Source organism: Vulpes lagopus, chromosome 19 (assembly GCF_018345385.1).
Source record: "Vulpes lagopus strain Blue_001 chromosome 19, ASM1834538v1, whole genome shotgun sequence".
In the NCBI taxonomy this organism is placed as follows: domain Eukaryota; kingdom Metazoa; phylum Chordata; class Mammalia; order Carnivora; family Canidae; genus Vulpes; species Vulpes lagopus.
In genome coordinates this window covers 38800457-38812472 of record NC_054842.1, presented here as the reverse complement: position 1 = coordinate 38812472, position 12016 = coordinate 38800457, and the positions used below count along the sequence as shown (strand labels likewise).

At 35.8% G+C, this 12016-nt stretch overlaps 1 protein-coding gene across 4 annotated transcripts in view; it reads left to right on the top strand.

Moving 5' to 3' along the window:
* Window positions 1-12016, top strand: part of XRN1 (5'-3' exoribonuclease 1) — a 102077-nt gene that overhangs the window by 41354 nt on the left and 48707 nt on the right. For all 4 annotated transcript variants that reach the window (XR_005984590.1, XM_041734195.1, XM_041734194.1 and 1 more), the window contains exons 19-20: window positions 1974-2077; window positions 4571-4702. Coding sequence is in view for 3 of the 4 variants with exons in the window: in XM_041734195.1 (XP_041590129.1) it covers window positions 1974-2077; window positions 4571-4702 (236 nt within the window). In the remaining variant the exon portion in view is untranslated. The remainder of the gene's footprint in view (window positions 1-1973; window positions 2078-4570; window positions 4703-12016) is intronic.

Sequence of the window (12016 nt, the reverse complement as noted above, 5' to 3'; positions counted from 1 at the left end):
TCCTGGAGACCTGGGATTGAGTCCCATGTGGGGTTCCCAGCGTGGAGCCTGCTTCTCCCTCTGCCTATGTCTCTGCCTCTCTCTGTGCCTCTCATGAATAAATAAAATCTTAAAAAAAAAAAAAAGAATAGTCATTCTTTGGTTTTATATGTTCACATTAAGAAATGTCTAAGTATAATTAAAAGTTACTGCAAAAGTCTAAAAATAGTCATCTGTAATTTTTAAAGAAATATTTGCTAATTAAAATAAAAGAATTGAATGAAAATTTGTTTTTAAAATTCACTTGCTGCCACGAACTTGTTGTTTAACCAATAATATTGATAGTATTTCCTTTTAAAACTAGAATTTTTGGGCAGCCTGGGTGGCCTAGCAGTTTAGTGCTGCTCTCAGCCCAGCACGTGATCCTGGAGACCCAGGATCAAGTCCCACATCGGGCTCCCTGCATGGAGCCTGCTTCTCCCTCTGCCTGTGTCTCTCCCTCTCTCTCTCTCTCTGTGTCTCTCATGAATAAATAAATAAAATCTTAAAAAAAAAAAAACCTAGAATTTTTACGTAAGATATTTCATACAGAATATTTATATAGCATTTTACCGTTCATAAAAACTTTTGTGTATATTTGTCACCAAATAAAGACTGTGAGGTAGATATTATTTCTTATTCTCATAAAAGAAAACTGCCTCAGTGGGATTTAAATGATTTGCCTGTATGTATAGCTGGATTCTGTACCTGAAAGAGGTAGAATGCAAATTTGGACCCATGATTCCTAGTCGTAAGTCTAGGCTTCTTATTTCCTTATACCAACTACAAATTGAAATGAAGTCAGATTTCTTAGATTCTGTTACCTGATTATGTGATATGAAGCAATGAATGATAGCCCTTTTCTAGACATTTCTGCTATTCTTGTCATCTCTCTCAGTTTCTATGAGAATAATAGAATCATAGAACTTTACAACTGGGTTGAATTTTGTAAGGCATCTATTCTAACTCATTAATTTTACAAATTAAGAAACGTAAATTGAGTTAGCAACAGAACTAAACCTAGGTTTCTATAGACATTATTTTTAGTAATGTTTGCTATTATGGATAGTGATATGTTAAAGGTCAGTGCTCTTCAGTTTAATCTCACTGAAATTGTCTTCTCACCAAGTAATTTCATTCAGGATTCAAGTCAGTGGGCCGCCCTTTACTAACAAGCGCCATTGCTGTTGAGAAAATGAGGCAGACTCCTGGTGTCATAATGTTTATACTGCAGAATAGTGCTTTAAGTTGGTCATGGTGCCTCTCTAGTAAGAAGCGACTGGCAGAGGGGAAGGTAAACTTGTCAACTTTAACAGATTCCTACTAAAATAAAAGCTAAAGAGAGATAGGTAAAAACAACTGAAAAATATACTTTAAAATAAAGGAAAGAAGGGGCACCTGGGTGGCTCAGTTGGTTAAGCATCTGCCTTTGGCTCAGGTCATGATCTCAGGGTCCTGGGATTGAGCCCTGAGTCCAGTCCTCTGCTCAGCAGGGAGTCGGCTTCTCCCTCTCCCCCTGTCCCTTCCCCTGGCTTGTGCTCTCTCCCTCAAATAAATAAATAAAATATTTTTTAAAATTTTAAATTAAAGGGGGAGAAAAAATTAAAACTCTATAAACAAAAATCCTGGGAAACATCCTAGAAAGAAAAAGAGTAGTTAACAGTAAAGGTAAAACCTAGAGAAGACAAATTAAGAAAACTAACTGAATTCAAGTGAGTGGAATAATTAGAGAGTGAAGTTGAAAAGAGCAGGAACTGTATGGAAATACAGAAGAGCAGGAAATAAATGGCTTGAATGAGCAAACGGTATTTTATATCTGTTTTAATTTTTAAAGTGAGATTTTTATTGATTTTAAAGACCTTTATAAATGCAAGCCAACTTTTAATTAATTTTGCTTTTGTAAACTTATTTGTTGGACCTGAAACATGAGTGAACTTTTCTGCTTTTACTTTAAGAGTGTAGAAAATATAGCTTCATCAGTGCTTGGAAAGTCTGTCTTTGTTAATTGGCCTCATCTTGAAGAAGCTAGAGTTGTTGGTGTATCAGATGGAGAAACTAAGTAAGTAAGATTTGATGTATACTTTTTAAATTTATATTTGTTTTGCTTACTTGATGGCTTTTAATGATACTTTTAAAAACTGATATAATTACTGTAAAAATATTTATACTTTATAGTGAAAATGAAAGTCTTCTAATCACATCACTCAATGTTCAACCATAGTACTACATCCCTGAGATATTATGGACACATTTACTATTTTTTTCCCTTTCGCTTTATTTTTCTTTTAATAAGCTGAAAGTTCTATATCCTCATTTTTTGCTAGCAGCTATATTATTTAGCAAATATGTTTCTCTTTCTGACAAGAATGAATAGCATATATTAACATTACCTTAAGCCCCTCCCACTTAAATAATAACATTAACTTTTAAAATACATATCTTCTATTTAAAAATAATTTATTTTATTGAAGTTCAAAATCATTTTGTCAGTAATTATCTAGACAATTTATTCTTTGTCATCTTTTTATTTATGTAAATTTGGTCATGCTATTTTGTTATTTTTCATGTGTCTAGAACCTTTGCAAGTAATTTTTTTTCAGATAAAATGTTGCATTTTTTTGAGTTATTACATATCGAAAAGATCGTTTTTGTTTTCCTCACACTTAGATTTAGAATTTTAGAGGCCCAATCTTTTTTTCTTAGATCTCTGCAAATATACCTCAGTTGTGTTCTGTCATATAATTTTGTTGATGAGAAGTCAGTGCCATGAAGAATTTTTTTCTTCTGTGGGTATCTGCTTTTCCTGAAGATTCAAGAAATCATGAGAATTCTTTTCTTTTTTAATCATGAGAATTCAGTTTCTCTCCCTTTTTAATGAAGACTAGTTGATCCATTTTTTCTTTTGCGGATCATGCTTTTGGTCTAAGAACTCTATTTAGCCCTACATCGCATAGATTTTCTCCTATATTTACTTCAAAAAGTCTTAATTTTTTACCTCAATCTTTTACATTTAAATCCATGATCCATTGTGAATTAATTTTTGTATTGGTGATTTAGATCAAGGTTCATGTATTTGCTTATGAATGAATATTCAGTTGCTCCAGCACCATGTGTTGAAAAGGCTGTCCTTCATCCATTAGATTGCCTTTACACCTTTGTCAAAAATCTCTTGAGCATAATATTTGTGTGGGTCTGCTTCTGGGTTTTCCATTTTGTTCCATTTATCTGTATGTCTATTATGGCAGTACCACACTGTCTCGTTACTGTAGATATACATGTCTCAATCTTAGTATAAATCTAACAAATTACATATAGCATCTGTATGCTGAAAAAAGCAAAACTCTGATGAAAGAAATCAGAGACTGAAATAAATGGTGAGATAAATGGAGATCCATTTGGATCAGAAGACTCACATAGTAAATATCAAATTTCCCCAAATTAATTTATAGTTTTAAAGCAATTCTTATCAGGGTCAGCCTGGGGGGCTCAGCGGTTTAGTGCTGCCTTCAGCCCAAGGCGTAATTCTGAAGAGCAGGGATTGAGTCCCCTGTCGGGTTCCCTTCATGGAGCCTGCTTCTCTCTCTGCCTGTGTCTCTGCCTCTCTCTGTGTGTCTCTCGTGAATAAATAAATAAAATCTTTATTTTTTAAAAAGATTTTATGTATTCAAGCGTGTGTACACAGAGAGAAAGAGAGGCAGAGAGCGAGGCAGGGGGAGACACAGGCTCCTCACATGTGGGACTCGATCCCGGGTCTCCTGGGCTGAAGATGGCGCTAAACCACTGAGCCACCGGGCTGCCCTAAAATCTTTAAAAAGATAAAATAAAATAAAATAAAGCAATTCCTATCAAAATCTCTCCCAGATTTTTATGGATGCAGAACATGTATTTCTAAAGTATATTATATGAAAAGTCAAAGAACAAAAATAGCTAAAACAATTTTGAAAAATAAAAATAAGGCAGAAGGAATCACCTTAAGTGTTTAAATTATTTTGGAGCAACTATAATTGATACTATGTTTAAAAAAATTTTTCCCCACCTAATATCCAGAAATACAATTGATTTCTGTGTGTTGATTTTATTCCTGGGACCTGGCTAAACTTACTTCCCTGCCTCTTTCCTTGAAGTGTGCAGGCCAATTATTTTGTAGAATTCTGGGTTTACCTGGTTGTCTTCTCATAGTGTTGTTTAAATTGATCCTCCATCCCATATATTTCCGGTCAACTGGAAATTAGGTATAACGACTTGATAAAATCAAGTTAAACTTCTTAGCAAAAATACTTTATTGAATTTGAGGGTTTTTTTAATTCTTTAAAAATTATTCTTTAGAAATTATTATATATTTAGTTTAAGACAAAATATTTTTTATATTTTGATTGAAAATTTTTAGAAGTCCTTGTTCTAAAATGTATAGTACGGTTAAAAAAAAAAAAAGACGCCTGGTTTTTTGCTATTATACCATGTAGCAGCCTTTCACTCTGAAGACTCATACTGCTAGAACACTGTATTAAACCATAAATTTAGGGGTAATATAAATTTTATTTTAATTTTTAAGATTTTACTTGGAAGAACCACCAGGAACACAGAAGCTTTATTTGGGAAGAACTGCCCCACCGTCCAAAGTGGTCCATCTTGGAGACAAAGAACAATCTAATTGGACAAAAGAAGTACAAGGAATTTCAGAATAGTGAGTATAATAAAATGTATTTAATGTCATAAACCTGGAATGTGATCTAATGTACTTGTCATCTAACTTATTTCTTGCTTAACATAGAAATCACTCTGAATACTGACTACATCTTCATTGTTGTAAAGAAAACAATGAGTTCTAGTTTAAAATAATACCTCGTTACCAGCAGTTATAGCCTTGCCTAGTTTTTCACTAAAATACTTCATGATGTACAAAAAAAGAAAATAATACTAGGAATGTATTATTCCTATATGTATTAGTAATACATAATACTAGGAATAGCAGTTAATAATAATTAATAGGCTGCCATTGAATTTCTTGGCGGCATTTAAATAATGAAAATAGGAAGGAAAATTTTCCTTTGTTCCTCACTCTCAGTCTCTGATCACTCTTCTAACCTCCCTACACCTAAGTCCTTTATGTCCCTGAATTCAGAAATGCAAAGTGTGTACCAGTCAAATAACTAAGAAGCTGGTGCTCTTCCATGATTCCACCATGACTTCTCTTTCTTCATCCAAATACCAGAATTCTCTAAACCAAAACAGAATAATAGAGACTGGCAATGCACATGGAATGGTGTTATAAATGAATATCCAGCACCCTTCCTGTTAAAACTATAACATCCTTTGGTAAATGGGGAATTTAAGGAGATGCCTCTTACATAATTTTGGAGTTAATACGAGGCTATAATATCCTATTCAAAGATGAGTAAATAGGGAAAATGTAAAAAGGCTTAACCATCTAGCATGGGGCACCTGGGGTGTGTAGTTGATTAAGTGTCCAACTCTGGGTTTCGATTCAGGTCGTGATCTCAGGGTTATGAGGTCAGGGTTCATGCTCAGCGTGGAATCTGCTTGAAATTCTGTATCTCTCTGCCCCTCCCCCTGCTCTCATGTGTGTACACACTCTTTCCCTCTCTCTCTAAAATAAATAAATAAATCTTAAATAAATAAACCATCCAGCATAAAACAAGGAGATAAACATAGCCCTCAGGAGGTACAATGTATTTTGCCTTCTGACAATATAGATACCCCTGTCATAGTTCATACTATACCGAATTTTATTTTCTACTGTATAATCACAATAATCAGTTTACTTGTGTGATTACTTTAATGTCCATTTCCTTAGATAGTATGCTCCGTAATAGTAGGGAACACATCTATTTTTGTTACCACTCTGTTCTCATTTCTAGGCTAATGCTAAAGCAATCAATAAATATTTGTTAGTTTGAATGAATATAGATTGTTTTGTTCGACTCCTTTGATTGAGAAGTATCTCATTCAAAATACTATAAGAGTTTAAACATTTGTTCATGTATTCAATAATTATTGATACCTGCTAGGTACAGTAGTTGGCACTGTGGATACCATAGTGAATAAAATCACACAGTGCTACACTCATAAAACTTATAGCTGGTAGATGAGAAATAGACATTAATATCTTGTGTGAATTTAAGATTTATTTATTTGAGAGAGAGAGACAGAGTGTGTATGAGTAAGGGGGGAAGGGGTAGAGGGAGAGAATATCCAAGCAGACTCCTGCTGAGCATGGAGCTTGATGTGGGGCTCAATCCCACAAACCATGAGATCAGGACCTGAGCTGAATCCAGGAGTCGGATGCTTAACCAACTGAGCCACCCAGACACCCCATCTTGAGTGAATTTTTGCTCAAACTGCAATTACAATTGCTTTGAAGGAATAGTGCTCTGAGACTATATAGTAGAAGAATTTGACTTAGCTAAGGAGGCATTTGCTTTAGTCAAAGAAACTTTACAGAGGAAAATGTTGATTAGACTGTTATCTGAATGTGGGGTAGGAGTTAGGCAGCATGAAAAGGGAACATGTATCAGGATGAGGGAAAAGGTACATGCAAAGTCTACATGGTGGGAGGAAAAGCAGCATGTATAACATTAATGATAATGGCCGATGTGGCTCGAGTGTTGGAACTAAAAGGGAATCCCAATGAAGAAGATGAGGCAACAAAGGAAAAAGAACAAGACAATCTGAGAGGTAGGAGAAGAACCAGGAAAGTGTTACATCATGCAAATCAAAGAAAAAGAGAGTTTCAAGAATAAGGGAATAAGCCATGTCAAATGTTATGAAGAAGATTAAGCAAGAGCTATTTTGACTGAGCTGGGGCTGCAAGCCAGACTAGTATGAGTGGAGGAATAATTGAGAGTAAGAGAAATGGAGACATAATAGGAATAAACAACTTCAAAAAATGTAGTTGTGAAGTGAACCAAAAGCTCCTGACCTCTTGTTCTACCTATTCTTTCCCATGCGGATGGACTTGCTCTTCTGTGACAGTCACAAAGAGCAGAGATAACAATCAAGGCAGCAGACCGCTGAAGTTGATGGCAGTGTATGTTGAGTCACACAAGAGAATGATTTTTAGTGTCTGCCAGTTCAGGATCTCTTGTTCACCACATAGGGTCGACAAAGCTATGTGGATCATAAGCACTTAGGTTTTTTTATTCTGGTCACCATTTTCTTGGACTGCTTTTTTTTACCACCATATTCCTCCCTCATATCACCTCACGTTTTGTCCTCTCTCCCCACAACTCCCCACCTCTTCTGTAATCTGTCTTCTGAGGTGAAAATCACAAGGTCACTCATACTGCCCCTGAGGATTTACTTTACTGACTTGGGATTTTGCATACTATGTCAGCATAAGGATCTCATGGCTCTAATGATCAGGAGAAATGCCTGTGCCCACCATCCTTAGCTCTGAGACCTCTACAGTGAGAATGTAGAACCTATTACTTATTTCAGTTATATCTCCATATATCTTACTAACCAAGACATGTTCTCCTAAGTTCAGTACATCTTTTTTTTTTTTTTTGTGAACATAACACATGTTTCTTTTTTTTTTTTTTTTTAACACATGTTTCAATGAGTACCAAATTATGTGATTTTATTTTCAGAAATCCCCTAAGCATATATGACAATACTGGTACCTTTTTGTATTCCTGTGTAACAGATTTCCTTTCTAAAAAAACTACCATCAAGATACAGCTGAAGAAGGATATAGAATTGGGTGGACTTGGTGTTGAGATATGATCATATGTAAAAAATGAGAAGAGAGGGATCCCTGGGTGGCGCAGCGGTTCGGCGCCTGCCTTTGGCCCAGGGCGCGATCCTGGAGACCCGGGATCGAATCCCACGTCAGGCTCCCGGTGCATGGAGCCTGCTTCTCCCTCTGCCTGTGTCTCTGCCTCTCTCTATCTCTCTGTGACTATCATAAATAAATAAAAATTTAAAAAAAAAAATGAGAAGAGAGGTGTGAAATTCAAAAGAAAGAAAACAATATATTTAAAGATGAAACAAAAGATTATTTTTTAAATTTATTTAAATTCAGTTAATGAACATGTATTATTGATTTCAGAGGTAGAAGACAGTGATTCATCAGTCTTACATAATACCCAGTGCTCATTACATCACGTGCTGTCCTTAGTGTTCATCACCCAATTACCCACCCCCCTACCCACCCCCTTGAGCAACCCTCAGTTTGTTTCCTATGATTAAGAGTCTCTTTTTTTTTTTTTAAGATTTTATTTATTTATTCATGAGAGATGGGGGCGGGGCAGAAATACAGGCAGAGGGAGAAGCAGGCTCCATGCAGGGAGCCTTGATCCCGGGACTCCAGGATCATGCCCTGGGCCAAAGGCAGGCACTAAACCACTGAGCCACCCAGGGATCCCCTGATTAAGAGTCTCTTATGGTCTGTCTCCGTCTCTGACTTTGTCTTGTTTTATTTTTTCCTCTCTTTGTCTATGATCTTCTGTTTTGTTTCTTAAATTCCATTTATCAATGAAATATAATTGCCTTTTTCTGACTGACTTATTTCATTTAGAATAATATCCTCTAATTGCAACCACATTGCTACAAATAGCAAGATGTCAACTTTTTGATGGCTGAGTAGTATTCTGTTGTTTATATATACCACATCTTATATATGGATGAAAGATAGTCCCTCTATTTTAACAGGATGGTATGCGACTATAGGTTAGTATGTGTATTTGGCATGGGGCAGATGAGACACTCTCATTGACTGCCTTTTGTTTTCTTTGTAAAGTAAATGTTGAATTTAGCTATTGAGAATTGAAGCAGGGAAAGAGAGGCTGGTCTTAAATTTGAGTAAAATAGAGGAGGTTTGAAAATAATATTTGGGGAGCACCTAGCTGGCTCATACAGAAGTACATGTGACTCTTGATCTTGGGGTCATGAGTTCAAGCTTCATAAACTTAAAAAAAATATTCCTTGGGGAAAATGAAAGAGTCTATCAGTTGATCAGGAAAACATTGTTGAATTATAGGCAATATTTAAGGCCGTTTTTGAATTTGAATGTCATACATTTATAATGTAACAATCTGCCCTATCTTTTGGTAGTAGAGTTCAGTTGATCACTTACAGACCTAGAAAAAGCAGAGAGATTTAACCAGCACTGGATTTTCCCAGATGGAGTCAATGAAAAGACAAAGAGGCAAGGAAGCTTAGGATATTGGCAGGAATGTTACTGAAATAGTGGCAATAAAATCTAAGTGGAATAGTAAGAGAAGTGAAGAAAGTAGAAGGTTAATAGTTTCAGAGAAAGTAGAAGGATCAGTGGGTTGGAGATACCAAATTAAGTTAATCATAAAGTGGTTGAACAAGCAAGTTGGATGGAGAAGTTTTTAGACAATAAGATATTGGGATTAATGATTTTGGAGGTGAAAGTGTTATGGGTAAAGTCATGACCCACGTATTAGCCATAGGACTAGAAGGCTGGAGTGAAAGAGAAGGTCATTGGCGACGAGGAGATTGTGAACTTGAATTCCTATGGTCTTGGATAAGTTATATATGTAAACATTGAAGGCATTCTGGATGGTGGTAGACATAAGGATAGAATATAAAAGAGTAGAGTAGTTTACTGTGAGGGATCTGAATGTCAAAGTGGGTTGTAAGGAGAACACCAACACCCTCTCCTTCCCATACACAGTATGAAAACAAACAGCTACTCCTTGAGAGGTCTACACAGAGAACTGATACCTTCAGTTAAAGAGGTGGATATTGAGGATATAATGAAATGAAAGGATTGGGAATTGGAGAAAGGGAGAAGACTTAGAGAAAAGACACAAGGAAGTATTTTATGGGATGCTGTGGAGAAGGTGATATACTTGGAAGATAATTTGAAGAGTTCCAAAACCTTGTACCTCAAACAAGCAAGAGATGAATCAACCCCAAAAAATGTGGTTACCAAAGGATTAGTGATAAACACCAATTATTAATTCATTATTAAAATACAGAATTAGGGACACCTCAGTGGCTCAAAAGTTGAGCATCTGCCTTTGGCTCAGGGCATGATCCCGGGGTCCTGGGATCAAGTGCCACATCAGGCTCCCTGCAGGGAACCTGCTACTCCCTCTACCTATGTCTCTCCCTCTCTCTGTGTGTGTCTCCTCGCATGAATAAATAAAATCTTTAAAATAAAAATAAAATACAGAATTAATTTTTAAGTACTAACTCTCATTTTACATAAGAGAAAGTTAAAAGATAGTTTTGTTTATAATTTGTTTTGTTATAATTTAGAAAAGAAGAGATATGTTAAATATTTTTAAAAATTTAATGCCCCACATCAGTTACCTTAACCCTCGGGACCTGCACTAGAGAGATGAGCCCCAAAACATCTAGCTTTGAAACCAGTGGAACTTGTATCCAGGAGAAACATGGGGCTGTAGGAAATGGAGATTCTGCTCTTAAAGAGCTCACACGTGGACTCAATTATCTCAGGACCCAGGCGGGGTAAAAGCTGAAATTTGTAAAGCACCTAGACCGTATGAGAAGGACATTTATTTCTAACCATAACGTAACTGTTGGAGGAATAGGGGCCTGTTGGAATTCTTTCCAGGGACTGAGGCATTGACAGATACCATATTTGCATTCTTCCTCTACCTTCCTAGTGCCGAAACCGGCAGGTGCCATGTTTGTACTCTCCCTATATAGTAACAGTATCACTAATATAATGCTATATGTTAATTATACTTCAGTTAAAAACGAAAGAAAGAATACAGACTAGGGGCACCTGGCTGGTCAGTAGAGCATGCGACTCTCATCTTGGGGTCATAAGTTCCAGCCCCACATTGCACATAGAGTTTACTTAAAAATAAATAAATAATCAATAAACACAGGGACTTTAAAAAAGAATACAGGCCACAACACTGACCCCAAATCCATAAAAGTGTAAAGTAAAAGCAATATAAATAGAAAGGGGTACCTGAGTGGCTCAGTCAGTTTAGCCTCTGACTCTTGGTTTTGGCTCAGGTCATGATGTCAGGTTCCTGCAATTGAGCCCCAGGTCAGGGTTTGCTCAGCCAGGAGTCTGATTGAGGATTTCTCTCCATCTCCCTCTGCTACTCCTCTGTACATGCATGTACTCATGGGCTCTCATGCACACACTCCCTGTATATAATAAATAAATATATCTTTTTTAGAAAAGTAGATAGTGAAAAATCTTCCTACCACTTCCACTTGAAAATTTAAAGATACTGTTTCAAATTATTATTTGTTTTCTTTTCCTAATAGAAAGTCTTTATTGAAGTATACATAGAAAAGAATATATACAAATCATAAATATATTACTTGGTATATTTTCACATGCATTACTAGACTACAAGTTGAGAAATAGAACCAACAGAAAGGTTGTCATAATCCCACAAAGCCCCTTATGCTGCCATCTAGCCATTACCATCCATTTCTCCTCTCCTCCAGATGTAACTATTTTGATTTGTAACTCTAGAGATTAGTTTTTCCTACTTTTAACTTCCTATGAATTGATTCATACACAATGTATTTGTTTTGAACCTGACCTCTTTTGCTCAGTACTGTGATTCTAATATTCATCTGTGTTGTTACATATAGTTTAGTTTGTTCATTTTCACTAATGATTATATTACATTGTATGAATATAGCACAATTTATTTATCCATTCTTTTGTAGGTAGACAATTGAGTTGTTTCTTATTTGAGACTTTTAGGGAATACATACCATATGCATTAGTATGCATTACTGTTAGGTACATAATTAAGAGTGGAATTATTGCTTCATAGGATAATGCTTAAGCTCAGCTTTAATAGAACCACCAAAAAGATTTACAAATTGATTGTATCAGTTTACATTCTTCCAGCAATTTATAAGAACTTCTTTTATCTCTACTCTCATCAATACTTATTATTGTCTCTTCCATTTTAGCCATTGTAATATAGTGATATTTCATTTGGTTTAATTTGCACTTCCCTGATGACTATTGAAGCTCTGCATCCTTTCATATTTGTTG